Source organism: Mytilus trossulus, chromosome 14, assembly GCF_036588685.1.
Source record: "Mytilus trossulus isolate FHL-02 chromosome 14, PNRI_Mtr1.1.1.hap1, whole genome shotgun sequence".
NCBI lineage: Eukaryota > Metazoa > Mollusca > Bivalvia > Mytilida > Mytilidae > Mytilus > Mytilus trossulus.
Genome location: NC_086386.1, coordinates 41,994,165 through 42,015,656, shown reverse-complemented (window position 1 = coordinate 42,015,656; position 21,492 = coordinate 41,994,165). Strand labels below are relative to the sequence as shown.

At 32.9% G+C, this 21,492-nt stretch overlaps 1 protein-coding gene across 1 annotated transcript in view; it reads right to left on the bottom strand.

Annotated features, from left to right (window-relative positions):
* LOC134697776 (uncharacterized) overlaps positions 1-21,048 on the bottom strand; it is a 29,050-nt gene extending 8,002 nt beyond the window's left edge. Inside the window, exons 1-3 of the mRNA XM_063560063.1 lie at positions 20,840-21,048; positions 18,313-18,529; positions 864-967 (exon numbers count right to left, since the gene is read on the bottom strand). Coding sequence (XP_063416133.1) covers positions 864-967; positions 18,313-18,529; positions 20,840-20,909 — 391 coding nt within the window. The 5' untranslated portion in view covers positions 20,910-21,048. The remainder of the gene's footprint in view (positions 1-863; positions 968-18,312; positions 18,530-20,839) is intronic.
* Between the last annotated feature and the right edge of the window lie 444 nt (positions 21,049-21,492).

The window sequence follows — 21,492 nt, the reverse complement described above, 5'->3', positions numbered from 1 at the left end:
GGTTCGAAATTTGAAACAAATGAGAAAAAACAGCACGGTTGGCCTATTCAATGGATTCTAGAGAAAAATAATGAGGGGCAACCTATATAGCAATATCCCGGGACATCAGTCTTTATTAATATCTAGAATCCATTGAATAGGCAAACCTCCCAATTGTTTAGTTTATTATCCTAAAATGTATATACGTTCTAACCTCCTTTACATTTCTGGGAATATGACTGGTTAAAAGCGTCCGCGTGGGAACCGTGTATATGTCATATTAGGGTAGTAGGGAGGCGGGACTTATTTCATATACGGTAAGTAGAGGTGTTACGTCCCTTTATTATCCATTTTATATACTTCAGTATTGAAGACTAACTCATTTTGATAGGTCACTAGTCTATTTCACACGTTAAGATATTCGGTAATATAAATTCGTTACATAGTGTGCAAGGGACGTAATACGGTATATATGGGGTCAGTAAATTCCATACGGGGATTCGAACTTTCACCCTATATAAAATTTACTGACCCATACATACCGTTTTAGGTCACTTGGACACTATGTAAGAAATAATACAAGACAAAACAATTAATAAACATAAACTAAGCTCAATAACAACCAGTGAGGACATGATGCGCTGTGGTTACAACTATGGATATTTTAAGATTAGTAGCATATAATGATAGTAATCGGTTAATTTATTCAAATCAGTCTTTCATTAAAATATACTATTCAAGCTTTTTATTAAGTTAAGACAAATTGAATACTTGCTGTGATGTTTTAAATGCAAATGATAATAGATACCTACTCGACCTCAGATGAAAATAAAATATGTCATACCTACCCGGCATCAGATGAAAATGAAATAGGTCATACCTACCCGACATCAGATGAAAATAAAATAGATTATCTGTAACTTTTGTGAATCTCATACAAAGATATAACCGTCTGCCAAAATCCGGGAACATATCGAAAGTGTTACTTCTACAACAAATACAATACTGAATTGTAAATATATTATAAGACACTTAGGGAAAGACAATTTAACTTCTAACGTGATTATTTTGTTTAAGGTGGTACCTAAGACAACAGGGAGATAACTCTGTAAAATCAGCTAAACGTTTTAATTACGTTGCGTTGTTAAGGGAATATTAAGCTTCTCAATGATCAAAATTAGTGTTTGTCAAACTGAAATATAACAAGTGTATTTTTTCTGATAAAATGGTTGGTTGAAATTTTTTGATTTTTTTATATTTTTTCAAAGGGTCAAAGTAAATACTATGTCAAAATTTTATGGAAATTAAAAGAGCCAAATTAATTAATGTGAAGGTGTTGGGTACCACCTTAATATAAAGTATGTGCTCTAAAAGTTGTTGTCATTTGTTGCTTTCTGACATATTCGGCATTAATTTTTTTCGTTCATTTTTGTGAACACAAATTATGTAATTTGCTTTCTCGTTTGCAGACTATGCGGTATGGGATTTGCTCATTGTTGTAGGCCATGGTGACCATAGTTGCTAATTTCGGTGTTGTGTGGTCTCTTGTGTCTCAATGACAATCATGCCACATCTTCTTAATACATATTCCTTTATATTTACGAAAAACATTGACTGAGATGTAAATTATTATAAAAAGTTGTAAGGGCATACGATATGTACATAACAGGCTATGTTATGACGTTGCTGACGTAAATTGTTATTGTCACGACGTCAAACAGTGATTTATTGCAAAAAAGATGCAGTTTTCGACTGATTGAAAGTTTTATCCTCCAAACTGATATAACTTGAAAACGATCTCATTGGTCCTTTTTTTAAATGGCATTTGGTTTAACTACGTATAAAGAGTGTGTTTACCAATTTTCATGAAAAAGTCAATAGTGCATTTTTTAAATATTTGATATATAAACCAAAAAACTAAGTCTTTTTCTACATTGATGATCATTTGATAAATATGAGTTATTTGTAGAAATAAAATGTAAAAATTTATAGAACATTGATTATGTTGATATAAAAATGAAATTACACATGTTCTAACAAAAATCAACTTGTGTTTATCTATTTGTTTCGAAAGGAAATTTACGTCCACAGATGTGAATTGTGAGGATATACATTCAACCTTAGTTTACTCACAAGTAAAACATGATGGTATATTGCTTATAACATATTTGATTCAATAAAGTAAATAATATTATAGCCTATTAGCAAATGTTCATCAAAATTGAAATACGGGATCTAAACTGTTGATGCAGTCTCTATCATAATTTATAATGGTTTTATAGTAGAACTGTAGAAGTTAACTTTAATTTTTCAATATTGTTATAGATTGTTGGTTTTTTTTTCTTCTCTTAGGGAACCTTCCGGTTTATTAGATGTTTGTACAATGTACGACTGTGCTTTTTAAAACGAATGCCTTGATTAGAGGGTATTATTTGAAGGCTAATCTGTATACAGATTAGAGGGTATTATTTGAAGGCTAATCTGTATACGTCATATTCGTATATGCATAAGGTGTTAATGACAACGATTTTAAATAAAGGGCAGTTATGAAGAGTGAAAATTGTTAACTTGAATTTCTTTTTCCACGATACATTACTTCGAATCCTCATATCTTTTAAATAATTGTAAAACTTATTATGTCGTACACATCGCTCATGATACGTACATATAGACGTCACGCACAGTGTTCGGTTTAGTAATGGTAACGTTAGTCGACGTAATTTTCAGTACAAAACGTTCAAGCTTTGCACTATTTTTAATATACATATGGCTTTTTGATGTTTGATTACTTATTTAAAAAAAAAATATAGACTGTGAACCTGACTGATTATATATTTTTGACAAATAATCTTTCCATTCTCGATTTTATTTATTTCCTCATAATCTTAACTTATTGAAATAATTTTAGGGTCTTTCTATCCGTACTATACTACCAACAGTTACATTCCAAATATGAGTCTTTCGAGAAGATTATAATGAAAAATAATTCTCGTTCGAGACGATGGCAATATGAATCCTCTGTTAGCTTCATCTATAATTTCAATTTCATTCTCAGCTTTTGGAAAGAAAACAGCAATTTAAAATTTCCCATTTTATTAAGATTAAAAAGTGATCTAAAGTCCTTGAATTAGGATCAGTATTTTTCACATGCGTCAGTTTGTCGTATGCGTGGAAATAACTGTTAGTGTATGCAACAAACATTCGTACTAGTAGAAACATATCTTTTATTAAAGGTCCCAAAGTCGAAAGGTTCGGTATTATAGAAAACTTTTCATTCATCAAAAACTTCGACGCCTTAAAGATCAGCACATGGTTTACAAAACACTGATGGAAGTCAAAGTTCTTGTTGATTTATTACATTTTAGAATAAATATTTGAAAACTCTCTCCCAAAAATATATCATTCAACAGAACGTGTCAAATGCTTAAGACTCAAAAATGCTTAACTTTTAGTCTATGGAAAATTAATTATATATACGTAACATTTACGTTCCTTGCAAAAAACGTTCAATTTGAACGTGGTAACATTTTGGGGAGACAAGGACAACTTGATGGAAATTGATGAAAAATTTAGCGTTTGTTTAACATTGAAACCAATCTTTAAAAAAAATACATTTCAGTAGTAACATTTGTTTTCATAGTTCATTTGTCTGTCACAAATTTAAAATATCCTTAATTAGCATTGTACTGAAGAATCTTAAACAATGGCTCTATGGTAACATTTAAGGGAAACACGGGAAAACCTGAACAAAAATAAAATGAGAGAAGCTATATTAGAAATGAATATGTGTTCGAAAAATTCAATAAAATTACATTTGCATGCAGAGGTAGCGAACCTTTTCTATGACGTATGTGAAGATATTGTTATATCGAAGTGCTTGCTTTCATTTTTGTATACTCGAATTTTCAAATCTTACAGCTGTATGGAATTTCGAAAATGGCCACTAGAATGCGAACGATCATGATATTTATCGTAACCGTTTCACACCATGCATATGATGATATTATATCCCAACGGTTTGAATTTCATCGTAATCCATTCAGTAGTTTTTGATTTTTTTTTCGTTAATATTTGTATGGTAAGTTATTGTTGTTAGGTCTTACACGGCAAAAATGGCATTATGAACACGGGACTTATTGCTTGATTATGTAACAATACATAAAATTAAATATTTTAAAATTAGGTTTTATTTAATATTGATAAAACTGATGCACCAAGACAAGTAGTTATTTGATAATACGCATAATTGATTTGTTTCTGACCTACTTATGCATCAAGAAACGGTCTAATGCAAAAAATACCGAATATCGTGCGTAACGTCATATATATAGGAAGATGTGGTTTGAGTGCCAATGAAACAACTCTTCATCCAAACAACAATTTAAAAAAGTAAACCATGTATGTTAAAACACAAATTTACAATTTACCACCGTGTCGTCTTCCGCGGGGAAATATTTTCCGCGCAGCGACATCAGTTAATCTCTTGTATTTGATGCGTTTCTCTCAGTTTTGGTTTGTAAACATTTGAGTGTCGTTGTTCTCTTATATTTGATGCGTTTCCCTCAGTTTTGGTTTGTTATCCAGATTTGTTTTTTATGAGTTTTGAACAGCGATATATACTACTGTGGCCTTTATTTAACTCTAGGATTGGATAATAAATCCAGGGTTGTAAAGGAAAAATCAAGGATTTGCTGTCTGGCTAACGATATTTCTTTACGCGAGAGAGTTAGATTTTTAATACTTAATCTTAAACTGTAGATAGTGGAGAAATAACGTGCGTTTTGTCAACGCCCCAGCCACACAAGACCACGATCGCACCACGCTCATCGAGATCTAAAATAAATTCAGATTGCGGTGAGGTCGCGGCATGAGCGGCATAGAAGTATAGATTTTCGTTGTTATCACGATGCTACTACATACTCATTAAGCCCCAGTCCCACTAGACCACGATCGCGCCACGGCCACTGCGATCTTAAAAGATCGTGGTGAGGTCGCGGTATGAGCAGCATGCAAATTTTAATTTTCGTTGTTTTTACCTTGATACTACGTCCTGATTACGCTTTTACAACGATCCTGCTTCGATTATACCACGTTCTCATCACGTTTTTTCTACGATTTTCATGATCTTACTTTACGTTCATCACGTTGGCACTACGAACATTCCACGAGAATTTCGATTGCAGCACGATCTTACCACACTTCTACTGCGATAAGAGCACGTTCTTGTCACGATTAAACTACGTTCATACCGCGATCTTACATGAACTACGCTATCAGCAATAACGTCAACATCGTGTTCCATATCAATACTGTTCTATTGCTTTAGTACGTAGATTTCTCTGAAACTACACAGTCATGCCAACAAAATCTACCAGAACATGTGGGCGTGGTGGTAGGGATAGATGTAGAGGCAGAAGTTCTGATTGTAACGAATCCTGATCTAGCTGAGATGTCGGACCGACAATTCCAACCTGAATCACAACCTTATGTTAGTCCATCAAACTCAAAATTACGATGTTTCAATGATCGATAAAAGGAACGACACAGATGTGTCAATCATGGTTGAGCCGTTAGATAAAATTGACAAGAAGTCAAAATTACATACAGAAAAAAATATATTTTGCGTGAAAATGTCAATGAGCATGATGGTCTTAGTATGAACGTAGACAGGTCGTAAGAAGAGCGTGATGAGAACGGAATGGGCGTGATAGAATCGTACTATGTTCTTGAACAGCGAGGTGGAAAACGTGGTATAGACGTAGTTGAAGCGAATATGGCCGTGGTTAGAACGTGAGGGTCGTAGTGAGGTCGTAATATCGTTGCTGTGAGATCGTAGCGAAGTCTCTACGAATAGAATCACGCTTTCGCTACGCTCTCGCTACGATGGAACAGCGACCTTTGCGATCTTATTACGACCTCACTGCGCTCTCACTACGCTTCCACTGCGACTTGATTTCGCCACGACCGCACCACGATTGTTTTGAACATGTTTAAAATGTTCCATGCTCATCGCGATCATATAGACCTCATTATGACCGTATGAAAACCTTACTGCAATCTACACGATCGAATTAAAATCGTCAACATTTGTATTTTTCCACAGATCGTAGTGCGATCGCGGATTAGTGTGACTGGCTGTTGTTTAACGTTTTAGACTTTGCGTTATAAGTGTTCAGTTTTATTAACTTCTGAGTTATAATTTCCATTTGGTAATTAATTTGTAGCTTTTATTTTGCATGATATTTCAAAGTGGTATTTTTTTCTGTTTTGGTTTCCAGACAAGAGTCTATGCTGCTTAATCTTATCCTTCTTTTTAAAATGATTATCAAAACAGGGCTTTATGGTCTTTTTATGTGACGTTGTCGCTCTGGCATGGTCCTTGTTTGTGAATGATATTATATAGATTCTACCACTATAATGTGACATGACATTTCTCTATTCGAGACGGATTAGAATACAAAGACGCAGGGATACGAGACATATTCCACTGGATCATCCCTACCTCTCTGTACAAAGTAAGCCCCCTCTCAGTCGAATGTTTTACTCGTTGAAAGTAAACTGTAGAGTACCATTTCTGGCGCATATCCGTTTTGTTCATACATGTAGTATGTAACACTACTATTGTTTGTTCTTCCAAAAAATTAATATAGTAATAATTTGTTCAATGCTTGTTGAAAATATCTTGATCAGAAAAATCAACAACACATACTCTGAAACGTAACAATTTTACCATGACATTTAAAGGAGGAGTTTTTGTTTTTCTAATATGCAACTATGAAAGCAGTTTTAAAAACATTAAAAAATTTAACAAATGTAAACACGATATACATGTAGGTATTTGTTTTAGATTTCAGTAAGATGACGACACTGTTGTATGGCAAGCCGTTTTACTATCTATTCGAATTTTAAGACATCTCATATACTGTATAACTTGAATATCTTATACATGTATAATTATTTATTTTATAAGATATCTTACTTATTTTAAAAATCATATTATTTTAAAAATCATATTAATAGCATATAAGATATCTTATATATTATAAAAGATATTTCATATTGTTAAAATATCTTCTAAAACTTCAGATATATTATATCTCTTTAAGAATATGAGATATAGATTATTTTTTTTTATATCTTATAAACCATATATTCTATATAGTTTAAAGGATATCTAAATATATTTTATAATGCATATCATATCGTTTTTAAGATATCTGATAGATTTTATGAGATATCTTATAAAGAAAATTGTTTAAGATATCTTATAGATTATGTTATCTTTTAAACTATATAATATATCTATAGCTTTTTCATATAATTTATAAGATATTTGTTAATGTTTACAAGATACCTCATATAGTTTATTATATAGCTTATTATTTATAATATATCTTTTTTAATTTATAAGATATCTTTTAAAACAAATAATATGAGATATCTTACAAACTTAATAAGGAATCTTATAAACTTAATAAGGTAGTTGATAAACTATATCTGATATATATAATTATAAACTTTGTGAGATGTCTCATAAACTTTATACGCTATCTAATAAGTTAATGTATATAAGATATCTAATATACTATAAAGGATATCTAATATAATAATTCCTTTATCTTATAATACAGATAAAATATCTAATATCATATATAAGATGTCTAATTTAATCTGTATTAATAAGATATCGTATAATATATATATATTAGTCATTTAATAGTTTATATATATATATATATATATATATATACAACTCGTCTAAACATCAACCCAACAATGTTAGATCTGTAAATTTGCTTTCGCAAATTTTTGGTTCTTCCCTCGCCGGGATTCGAACCCATGCTACTGTGATATCGTGACACCAAATCGCCTGCACTGCAGCCGTCCCGCTAGACCACACGACCACCTGGGCTCTCAAAAAAAGAGCTTTCGGTGGCCATATGTTACCTTTCCACGTCAGTTTTAATCTAGCGGCGTACTACAGTACATGATATATAAGGCATGAAGATGTATATATATATATATATATATATATAAGATGCACACGTATAAAAAATTGCGGTTTTTATCCAACGCAGTCATAGGTTTGAACGTAGTTTTCAATTTAGACTCGTTTATATTTTTTGTTTGGGCATGTATCATATTTTCCCTCCGGTTTATATGATCCGTTCATCCTATATATTGACTCTTAAAATTCAAGAGTTAATCTAAAAATGAGGGTACTTTCTCTAAAAATGAGGGTGCTTTTTATATGGCCTTCCAAATACCGTTTCGATCCCTAACATCACTGAAGAGACATTTATTGTTGAAATCCGGATATGGTGTACTAAAGAAATATTGACACCGAATGTTTGTGGCACAACATCCTGTCCACAAGTTAACAATTTTTTTTTTTTCTGTGACGTATTAAATTTATAATAAGATCCATTTTGTTACAACCTGTGATCAATTTTATTTGGCAATCGCCAATGGCAGTCAGCAGGGTTAAAGAACATCAGTTGTTCGACCTGTTAGTCAAATGCGTTTTGTTTAAATATACTTTTTCACTGTTTTGGTCTTTTGGAAAATGTTGTTTGTGCTGTTTTTAGACCCTTCTACAACGAAATTTGTTTGACATGCACACGTATAAAAATTGCGGTTTTTATCCAACGCAGTCATAGGTTTGAACGTAGTTTTCAATTTAGACTCGTTTATATTTTTTGTTTGGGCATGTATCATATTTTCCCTCCGGTTTATATGATCCGTTCATCCTATATATTGACTCTTAAAATTCAAGAGTTAATCTAAAAATGAGGGTACTTTCTCTAAAAATGAGGGTGCTTTTTATATGGCCTTCCAAATACCGTTTCGATCCCTAACATCACTGAAGAGACATTTATTGTTGAAATCCGGATATGGTGTACTAAAGAAATATTGACACCGAATGTTTGTGGCACAACATCCTGTCCACAAGTTAACAATTTTTTTTTTCTGTGACGTATTAAATTTATAATAAGATCCATTTTGTTACAACCTGTGATCAATTTTATTTGGCAATCGCCAATGGCAGTCAGCAGGGTTAAAGAACATCAGTTGTTCGACCTGTTAGTCAAATGCGTTTTGTTTAAATATACTTTTTCACTGTTTTGGTCTTTTGGAAAATGTTGTTTGTGCTGTTTTTAGACCCTTCTACAACGAAATTTGTTTGACATGCACACGTATAAAAATTGCGGTTTTTATCCAACGCAGTCATAGGTTTGAACGTAGTTTTCAATTTAGACTCGTTTATATTTTTTGTTTGGGCATGTATCATATTTTCCCTCCGGTTTATATGATCCGTTCATCCTATATATTGACTCTTAAAATTCTAGAGTTAATCTAAAAATGAGGGTACTTTCTCTAAAAATGAGGGTGCTTTTTATATGGCCTTCCAAATACCGTTTCGATCCCTAACATCACTGAAGAGACATTTATTGTTGAAATCCGGATATGGTGTACTAAAGAAATATTGACACCGAATGTTTGTGGCACAACATCCTGTCCACAAGTTAACAATTTTTTTTTTCTGTGACGTATTAAATTTATAATAAGATCCATTTTGTTACAACCTGTGATCAATTTTATTTGGCAATCGCCAACGGCAGTCAGCAGGGTTAAAGAACATCAGTTGTTCGACCTGTTAGTCAAATGCGTTTTGTTTAAATATACTTTTTCACTGTTTTGGTCTTTTGGAAAATGTTGTTTGTGCTGTTTTTAGACCCTTCTACAACGAAATTTGTTTGACATGCACACGTATAAAAATTGCGGTTTTTATCCAACGCAGTCATAGGTTTGAACGTAGTTTTCAATTTAGACTCGTTTATATATATATATATATATACAACTCGTCTTAACATCAACCCAACAATGTTAGATCTGTAAGTTTGCTTTCGCAAATTTTTGGTACTTCCCTTGCCGGGATTCGAACCCATACTACTGTGATATCGTGACACCAAATCGCCTGCACTGCAGCCGTCCCGCTAGACCACACGACCACCTGGGCTCTCAAAAAAAGAGCTTTCGGTGGCCATATGTTACCTTTCCACGTCAGTTTTAATCTAGCGGCGTACTACAGTACATGATATATAAGGCATGAAGATGTTATTGTTACAGATCAGCTAAATTATCTATAGTAAAGGATCCTACAAATTAATGTGAGATACAGTCACAGAAAATAATTATATTCATAAGTACGTCTGAGTCAGTGACAACCCTACAACAGATGTATAACCAAACATTTGCGAAAGCAAACTTACAGATCTAACATTGTTGGGTTGATGTTTAGACGAGTTGTATATACATTATGTACACAGCCATGTATCACCATCATTGATGGCGATCCGATGGATACATCTGTTGTAGGGTTGTCACTGACTCAGACGTACTTATATATATATATATATATATATATAAACGAGTCTAAATTGAAAACTACGTTCAAACCTATGACTGCGTTGGATAAAAACCGCAACTTTTATACGTGTGCATGTCAAACAAATTTCGATGTAGAAGGGTCTAAAAACAGCACAAACAACATTTTCCAAAAGACCAAAAGAGTGAAAAAGTATATTTAAACAAAACACATTTGACTAACAGGTCGAACAACTGATGTTCTTTAACCCTGCTGACTGCCATTGGCGATTGCCAAATAAAATTGATCACAGGTTGTAACAAAATGGATCTTATTATAAATTTAATACGTCACAGAAAAAAAAACAAAAAACAAAAAACATCAGTTGTTCGACCTGTTAGTCAAATGTGTTTTGTTTAAATATACTTTTTCACTCTTTTGGTCTTTTGGAAAATGTTGTTTGTGCTGTTTTTAGACCTTTCTACAACGAAATTTGTTTGACATGCACACGTATAAAAGTTGCGGTTTTTATCCAACGCAGTCATAGGTTTGAACGTAGTTTTCAATTTAGACTCGTTTATATTTTTTGTTTGGGCATGTATCATATTTTCCCTCCGGTTTATATGATCCGTTCATCCTATATATATTGACTCTTAAAATTCAAGAGTTAATCTAAAAATGAGGGTACTTTCTCTAAAAATGAGGGTGCTTTTTATATGGCCTTCCAAATACCGTTTCGATCCCTAACATCACTGAAGAGACATTTATTGTCGAAATCCGGATATGGTGTACTAAAGAAATATTGACATCGAATGTTTGTGGCACAACATCCTGTCCACAAGTTAACAATTTTTTTTTTTTCTGTGACGTATTAAATTTATAATAAGATCCATTTTGTTACAACCTGTGATCAATTTTATTTGGCAATCGCCAATGGCAGTCAGCAGGGTTAAAGAACATCAGTTGTTCGACCTGTTAGTCAAATGTGTTTTGTTTAAATATACTTTTTCACTCTTTTGGTCTTTTGGAAAATGTTGTTTGTGCTGTTTTTAGACCTTTCTACAACGAAATTTGTTTGACATGCACACGTATAAAAGTTGCGGTTTTTATCCAACGCAGTCATAGGTTTGAACGTAGTTTTCAATTTAGACTCGTTTATATTTTTTGTTTGGGCATGTATCATATTTCCCTCCGGTTTATATGATCCGTTCATCCTATATATATTGACTCTTAAAATTCAAGAGTTAATCTAAAAATTCTTAAGGGTTCCGCGGAACCCAGTGTCTCGCCTACTTATGCTCTTAATCGCAGGCTCAACAAAACTGAGGAAAAAAATCAATAAAAATGTTCCTCTTGATACTATCTTATGATTCGAAGAAGCTTCTGTCCAAGTTTGGTAAAAATACAGTATGTTTTTAAAACTTTAACTGCACTGTCTGTAATGTAAACTGGAAGATTTATAACCATTTATAAGTAAAATACAGATACACAGGTACAAAATTTTAACAAAATTTTCTTATTGATACTAGCTTTTGATCATAAACAAGCTTCTGTCCAAGTTTGGTACAGGTCCAAAATAGTATAAGAAAGTTATTAGAATTTTAAAAACTTTAACCACAGAGTGCATGCGTTGTTTCCTGGCAGAAAATCTAAGTCCATTTAAAAGTAAAATGCAGAAAAAAATGGATTTATTTGTTAACAAAATTTACTTCTGGATACCATGTTATGATCATAAACAAGCTATTGTCTAAGTTTGGTACAAACCCAGGATAGTTTAAGAAAGTTATTAAAATTTCAAAAACTTTAACCACAGAGTGAATGTTATGTTTCCTGGCAGAAAAACTAAGTCCATTTTTAAGTAAAATGTGGAAAAAATTGAATTTTATTTTCCAAAATTTCCTTCTGGATACTATCTTATGATCAGAAAAAAGCTTCTGTATAAGTTTGATACAAATACAGTATAGTTTAAGAAAGTTATTAAAATTTCAAAAACTTTAACCACAGAGTGAATGTTATGTTTCCTGGCAGAAAAACTAAGTCCATTTATAAGTAAAATACGGAAAAAATGGAATTTTATTTTTTACAAAATTTACTTCTGCATACTATCTTATGAACATAACCTAGCTTCTGTCCAAGTTTGGTAGCAATCCAGTTTAGTTTAAGAAAGTTATTAAAATTTCAAAAACTTTAACCACAGAGTGAATATTTGTTGACGCCGCCGACGACGCCGACGGAATGTAGGATCGCTATGTCTCGCTTTTTCGACTAAAGTCGAAGGCTCGACAAAAATGAGGGTACTTTCTCTAAAAATGAGGGTGCTTTTTATATGGCCTTCCAAATACCGTTTCGATCCCTAACATCACTGAAGAGACATTTATTGTCGAAATCCGGATATGGTGTACTAAAGAAATATTGACATCGAATGTTTGTGGCACAACATCCTGTCCACAAGTTAACAAATATTTTTTTCTGTGACGTATTAAATTTATAATAAGATCCATTTTGTTACAACCTGTGATCAATTTTATTTGGCAATCGCCAATGGCAGTCAGCAGGGTTAAAGAACATCAGTTGTTCGACCTGTTAGTCAAATGTGTTTTGTTTAAATATACTTTTTCACTCTTTTGGTCTTTTGGAAAATGTTGTTTGTGCTGTTTTTAGACCCTTCTACAACGAAATTTGTTTGACATGCACACGTATAAAAGTTGCGGTTTTTATCCAACGCAGTCATAGGTTTGAACGTAGTTTTCAATTTAGACTCGTTTATATTTTTTGTTTGGGCATGTATCATATTTTCCCTCCGGTTTATATGATCCGTTCATCCTATATATTGACTCTTAAAATTCAAGAGTTATTCTAAAAATGAGGGTACTTTCTCTAAAAATGAGGGTGCTTTTTATATGGCCTTCCAAATACCGTTTCGATCCCTAACATCACTGAAGAGACATTTATTGTCGAAATCCGGATATGGTGTACTAAAGAAATATTGACATCGAATGTTTGTGGCACAACATCCTGTCCACAAGTTAACAATTTTTTTTTCTGTGACGTATTAAATTTATAATAAGATCCATTTTGTTACAACCTGTGATCAATTTTATTAGACGTATATATATATATAAACTATTAAATGACTGAATAAATAGTCAACGATCAATCTTACATGGCGATGGATCATGTAATATGATTCTGTACACTACAAAATATAATATATAACAAGTCAAAAAGGGTACAACATCACCATAAAATAACCATAAAATATACAAATATTAGATATTTCGGATAACAGATATCCTTCTTCAATAATAGCACGATGTCAAAAGAATCGTGTCAATTCAAATTGAGACTCTATCAAAATCTTGATTTATTCAATTTAAGCGAACGCTGGAACAATTTTAAAATTTCCAAACACACCGCAAAGACTACAGAAATATGCCAAAAATAAAAATAGTTATTTACGATGTGAAATGGCACAACTTTAGATTTCCAAAGGATGTGACAGTTGAGATGTAATAACTGCATTGAGTGCAGTCCTCAAACAAAAAAAATCAAAATAATCATAAATGTCCTTACCGATCCAGGATGTCATAAATTAGACAACGGTAGGGCAATTACAACGGAAACTACATATTAAAGCCTTCCAAACGAATAGCAGTCTAATAGTGATTGAAAAAATAAGTTTTGTATATTGAGCTTAAATAATTGAACGTGGCAACGTACTTATACATCATCCCGAATCAATGAAAACCTGTATTTTAAACGGTAATTTTAAAACTAATTTCGAACTGTAAAGCCAATACTAAATCCGGCGTTGTTTGAAACAGGTGGTCACAGGAAAATGAGGGACTCGTTCTATGTTTTTTTTCATTTGTGCCCTCTGGGGAGACTGTCCGTAACTTTCTTATCCAAAATCTTTCCCGAGCGACTCTGTCGACCTTCGACCAACACTCGTTGTGGTCTATGATCGTGATGGTAAGGTTTTTGAGATCAGCTTGTGTGTGTCCAGGTGATCTCAAATGACGACTTACGGGTAGGTCGGGCTTGCAAGTGTAGTCACTTCGATGACCATTCATGCGTTTGTTAAATGGCTGCTCTAGATCTGTCTCGCCAATATACTGCATGCCACATCGACACTGAAGGAGGTATACAACATTCTGCGTTTTGCAAGTTACATTGCAATATATAGTGTACACAGACCCAGTCTAGTGGCAAGTGAATGTTTGAGTATTCAGTATTTGTTGACAAGTCAGGCAACGTCTGTTATCACATGACTTGCTCCATCCTGCAGTTGAACAGCTTTTATTTGAGGAAACGTCAGCTCTAACAAATAAGTCTTTCAGACTTGCTGGTCTCCGAAAAGCTAAGACAGGAGGATTGGGAAAGATCTTGGATAATTTAGGGTGTTTGGCAATAGTTTGCCAATTGGCACGGATCAAACGTGAAAGGTTATTAAAGGCTGGATTGTATGTAAGAACAAACGGGACTATTTTGCTGCGCCTCTTCCGTTTGTACTGTAAGAGGTCATTGCGGCTGTTATTGTTAGCGCGCAAACCCCTTAACTATGTCCAATTTCTTATAACCTCGTTTTGTCAAAAATCCGCGAAGTTCCAGTAACCGTTTCGTGACAGCCTCCTCAGATGAGCAAATCCGCTTGACTCTGAGAGCTTGACTGTACGGAATACTTTTTGTACAGTGTTTTGGGTGACAGCTTTGGGGAGAAAGGTATTGATGTTTATCTGTGGGTTTACAGTAGAGGTCTGTTGATATGACACCGTCCTTTATAGATGTGGTTGTGTCTAAGAAAGATATCTTCGAGTCGGAAATTTCATACGTAAATTTAATTGAATGGTGGGCGTTGTTTGCATGTCTGATGAAATCATCCAGTTTTTGTTGAGATTCAATCCATTTCATGTCAACATCATCAATGAAACGGAACCAAGACAAAGGTTTGGATAAAGATGTTGCATTAATTTGTTTTTCTAATTTGCCCATGAAAATATTGGCGTAAGACGGTGCCATTTTCGTCCCCATCGCTGTCCCGTTAATTTGAAGGTAATGCTCACCATAAAAGGTGAAATTGTTGCATTTCAGGACCAGAGTAAGCAGCTGGACTAAACATTCAGTAGGTGGTTCTAAAATGTTGCGCGAGTCCCATATTTCCCTACAAGATTGTATGCCGTCATCATGAGGTATGTTGGTATACAACAAGGTGACATCTAAAGTGACAAGCAGGGTTTCCGGAGGAAGAGGGTTCATGGATTCCATTTTACGAAGATAATCTGTAGTGTCTTGAATGTGGGAAGGAAGATTTTCTACATGAGATCTTAAATGAAAATTGACGAATTCCGAGATTTTCTCAGTCGGGTGGCCGTTTGCGGATACAATGTGTCTACCAGGGTTGTTAACCTTATGTATTTTGGGAAGAAGATACAATCGACCAGGCTTGGCATTATCTGGCTTTAAATAACCAATTGTATCCTCATCTATGTGACCGTCATTGTACATGGTTTGTAACGCAGTGATAATTTTGGAGCTAAACTCGGAAGTAGGGTCATAGTCTAGCTTCTTATAAAATCTCTCATCAGAGAGCTGACGAACTGCTTCCGCGATGTAGTTAGCTTTGTCCATTATCACAACGGCACTGCCCTTGTCTGCTGGTTTTATCACAATATCATCTCGGTTTCTCAGCGATTGTATGGCTTTTTTCTCGTCAGGAGGGGTGTTGTAAAATGACGAGTACTTGTTGCTAGCTAGATGAACAACATCCGATTTGATTTTGTCGATAACATCTTCCAGTGTAGCAGATTAACTAGGTTTTGGAATCCATGAACTCTTCTTTTTAAAATGCGGAATTATGATTTCTTCCTCCGAGTCAGACGTGTCTGTGTCCTCTTCATTATCCACCTCTTTATCCTTGTTACCAAAATATTCTTTGATTCTGAGGGTTCTAGCAAAGTTATCAAGGTCATCTCCCAATTTCATATCATCTATGTTATTGGGAGTAGGGCAAAAATTCAAACCCTTGGACAATACTTTAGTTTCGTCTTCAAATAAAGAGACTGAGGATAAATTGACAACCGTGTTGTTGGGATCCATCGGGACTCGAATTTTTCTTTTAAATCTACGATTTCGAGGTTTTTTCTTAGATTTTGTAGAGGGTCTAATTGAAGGGGTGTTAATTTGCAAACCATCACGTTTAAATTTGTTGATCTGTTTGACGTGGAGCTTATGTGATTCAATATGGTTGATATCACCAAGACGTACTTGAATTTCGTCAAGTTCAGGATCAGACAAATGTTCACGGGATCGGCAGTGCAAATTATCACGTAGTTTATAAATATAATTAACTTGATGAATTGCTTCTTGGCGTAAGAGATCCATCAGACAAAAAGAACTGTTGTATAAAATGTTGTTCCATCTGTGAAAAAATCTGTTCGACTTTTCTCCTGTTGTGAGTGGGGAGGCCTTTAAAATAAGTCCTTTCGGAATAATTCCTTGATTAATGTAGGTTTCTAAATTAGAAATGTGATGTTCTGTTTTGATAATTTTGATAGTAGAAGATCTTAATTTCTTAAAATAAAATTGAAAATGCATGATGGAATAAGCAGTAAGAAAATCGGATCGGGTGAACACACTCGATGCAGACTACCAAAAAGGTAAAAATATTAAATGACTGCATAAATAGTCAACGATCAATCTTACAGGGCTATGTATCATGTGATATGATTCTGTACACTACAAAATATAATATATAACAAGTCAAAAAGGGTACAACATCACCATAAAATAACCATAAAATATACAAATATTAGATATTTCGGATAACAGATATCCTTCTTCAATAATAGCACGATGTCAAAAGAATCGTGTCAATTCAAATTGAGACTCTATCAAAATCTTGATTTATATATAAACTATATATACATGTACGATATCTAATAAACTATATAAGATATTTCATAAACTATATAAGATATCTCATGAAGTATATACGCTATATCATAAAGTATATACGATATCTCATAAAGTATATGCGATATCTCATAAAGTATATATCTAGATATCTCTTAGAGCATATAGGATATCTCATATAGCATAAAATATATCTCATAGAGCATCACATATATCTCATAGAGCATATAAGATATCTCATAGAGCATATAAGATATCTCATAGAGCATATAAGATATCTCATAGAGCATATAAGATATCTCATAGAGCATATAAAATATCTCATAAATTTCATAGAATATCTTATCTTTAAGTTACAATAAATAGTAAAACGACTTGCCATACACGTGTGTTGACTTGACAAAAATGATCACCCCCAACAGCTCCTATTTTCCTTCTTTTTTAGTCTGATTTCTATATATTCTTGTTATCCTGGGTTATTGTATCTTTGTTATCTCAAGTAACTATATCCTTAATTTGTTATCTCAGTGCACACCGAATAACGCGCGTAGCAGGTTATTTAACAGTGTGCACCACATTTTGAATGTAATTTCGAATGGACAGAAACAATATTACAGTCATTTCTTATAATTTAATTCTAAATTTCATTTTAAACCGTAGAAAATTATAAAAAAAACGTTACTGACGTCACGGTCATATGACTACATTATGTAAATGGGCTGATAACAAAATAACGTTAGCCAATCAGAAGACGCGTTACCTCCTAAATTAAATTATTTAATGAATTGAGAAAAGTTTATGAATAAAGAAAGGAAGATCCCACAACCCAGATCCTCATTAGTACTCACTTAGATACAGCAATGGAATACCCCACAACCCAGATCCTCATTAGTACTCACTTAAATACAGCAATGGAATACCCCACAACCCAGATCCTCATTAGTACTCACTTAAATACAGCAATGGAATACCCCACAACCCAGATCTTCATTAGTACTGACTTAAATACAGCAATGGAAGACCCCACAAGCCAGATCCTCATTAGTACTCACTTGAATACAGCAATTGATTCAGTATCAGAGATAGTTAAATCAGATAGGCATGTCCACGAGTTTAGTTCTGATCCCTCAACATGTAAAGAGATGCCTTGTTCTATGGTTGTAGAGCCAAAACTTAAGGTTTTTGTCATGGATTCTCCGGTCGACACATCTGTGTATTTGTATTCCCAATCTTTGTCCTGAAGCTCTGGTGGTACCTCACAGGCAGCATCTTAAAACAAATGGAATGTAAAATATCAATTTTAAGAGTATATGAAAATTCAAAATAACTCTTTATTTTATTATTGGTGAAAAGGTAGACTTGTAGATTCTATTTTGCTGACAGTCTTTGTTAACTCAGTATGAATATATCAAGTTTACAATTCATTAGATTAAAAGCTATATGGATGTGAAGTTAGAAGCCGGTTCGTTATTCGTTATTCGATATTCAAATTTATTTGATAATCATGTAAAAATATAATATTATACAATTACTGTCTTTTGGTGAGATAAATATGTAGTTTTATTGACTTTTTAAAAACTGATATTCACTGAGGCCAAAGTCAATTAAACTACATATTTACCGAAACAAAAGACAGTAATTGTTTTATTCCATATTCCGAGAGAAATGTATGTAATGGCAATTATTTACCAAAACCTATTGTACATCAAACGTTTTTTCACCAACATTATGCGCGTTAAAGCACGCGGCGTTTCGCGCGGTGAATATCCTTTTCCGCAGGTGAATATGCTTATTTATTCAAAATCCAATTCATATAGAAAAACCTATTAATATTTTATCAATATGGAATAATTGATAACATTAAAAGCATGATTTTCTCGTTTGAATTGTTTTACATTGTCTTATCGAGGCCTTTTATAACTGACTATGCGGTATGGGCGTTGCTCATAGTTGAAGGGTACGGTGACCTATAGTTGTTAATGTTTGTGTCATTTTGGTCTTTTGTAGATAGTTGTCTCATTGGCAATCATACCGCATCTTCTTTTTTTCTATATTTGTCAGTATATTTGAAAGTAGTAAAAAGATACATGAGACAGTATCTGAAAAAGTCTAATTTCCATTCACCAGCAATTATTTTTTTTATTCAACCACTTTTTTTTTAAATTTTAAGTGTCAGTATAAACTAAAATATTTAATGCACCAACTCCTGTCAATTAAACACTCATTTTTATAGTTCTTCCAATAATTTTTTTTAATTTAAATGTTACCCCCCCCCCCCCCCTAAAATCATATTGTGCCCTTTATTTTTTTAAACTTAATCATTGAAATAATATCCAAATAAATTAAACAGGCGTCCGATTCTCACATATATGATATATCATATAATAAACTTGCCCTTAGTTTGTCTTTTTATATTATAACTAAAGCATGTAATAAAATTGCAAATTTAAGAGAAAAAAGTTGTCAAAATTTCAAGACAAAGGGCACAGGGCAATGACGAGAGCTACCTGATCTATCAACCTTTCTATCATTGTGCTGACATTTAGATAATAGGTAGATACAAACGTGTCTAAAAGTAATTTGGGAACACTTCACACCGGCATGTTTTCTATGTTTACGGAGCACCCAAAGTGCCAGTTGGATATTCAAATTATATAGTGAAAATCTACATGAGACCGCTTGAATGAGGGTGAGACCCACATGGTCTTTCAAAGTCCATAAAATTCAACTATATCATAGACTCTGTATATATAAAGAGTGTTTCAAAAGGATTTTCAAGAATAATGTCATCTACGCAGGGTATGGTTTGTAAAGAAAATTGAGAGATCAGAGGGCTCTGGTCATATTTTTTTTTTCTTTTTGCATTTTTTTAAATTTCAAAAACACACTTTTTTTTTACCAAAAATTGAAAGAAAAAAAAATCTTTCCATTAATTATTTGAATATAACTTGATTAGCATATTGAATATTTTTAAACAAATTCTAAAATTCATTTAGTATTTAGAAAATTGTGTGTCGACTTTTTTTTCAACTTTCTGCAAAAACAATTTGCACCCTATGATCGTTTGTACACGGAATTCTGCTCCTTTCCGACAGGTTTTGATTTTCATTATCATATGTCCATACATTGCAAATAAAATATTTTCAAAATAGTGTATCCTATTTTGTTTTATATTTGATACTTTTTGATAGATATAATTCCAAAATCGTGTGTAGTTTCTTTTGTTGACTAGTATAGAATCAACGAGCCTACCTTTTATTAACTCGATGAAATTTATGAATAAATTTAGCAGACACAATTTTAAATCTACGCCTGCTCCATCACAAAATTATCCAAATAACAGAAAAACATTTCGAAAAACTATTTGAATGTTAATTGCGCATCGATAGTTTATTATAATAATCAATTGTATCTTTATTCAAATCTTTAATAATTTATAAGAAATTGTTACTAAATTTGTATCTTTTTTTCAAATCTTTAATTTAAAGAAATTGTTACTAAATAAGTACAAAACAGCTGAAATAATAATAGCTGTAAGTTGCAATGACTAATTATTAAACATTATAAAAGTTAATTTACCTGTATCTGTTGAAAATATCAAGATTTGAGCAGTCACTGCTAGTACTATTAGTACTTTGTTAGTCAACATCTTGGGTCACTTCAATGTTTATCAAGTTAAGAATCGTTGTGCAACCTGAAGCATTTTATATCATCTTCACACATCAGTTCAGGTTAATTTTGGTGTATTTCCAACTTTTAAAATGTTTCAATAACTTTGCGCGAAAACAAACAAAACACCTAGCTACAGACAGACGAACCAAAACGTTCGTTAAATTTTTTTTATTTTTTTTTTGAAATTATTTCTAATTTGTTAGTTTTATTAAGCTTCAATGACAGAGTTTGTTGCACATCATTTAAAATGTGTTCTATATGTTAATTTCATGATTTAATTTTCGTTCTAAGTCGATGGGCACTTTCTAATACATACATGTACCTATACCTCCCGCTTTGTAAGTATACAAATTCCAATATATGTCATTACAATCTTATATATGGCCTTGTGCAGCAATGATGTTTACTTATTCGATTACTATTTCTCAGTTAAAATGTCTGTCCCTCATCATTTTCAGTATATTAAGTACATGTAATTATCACTTTGACAGTCACTGTAAACATAATAATGACTCGTTAATTAATGCTTTACTTTCAGTGGCAAATACATCGTCAGTACA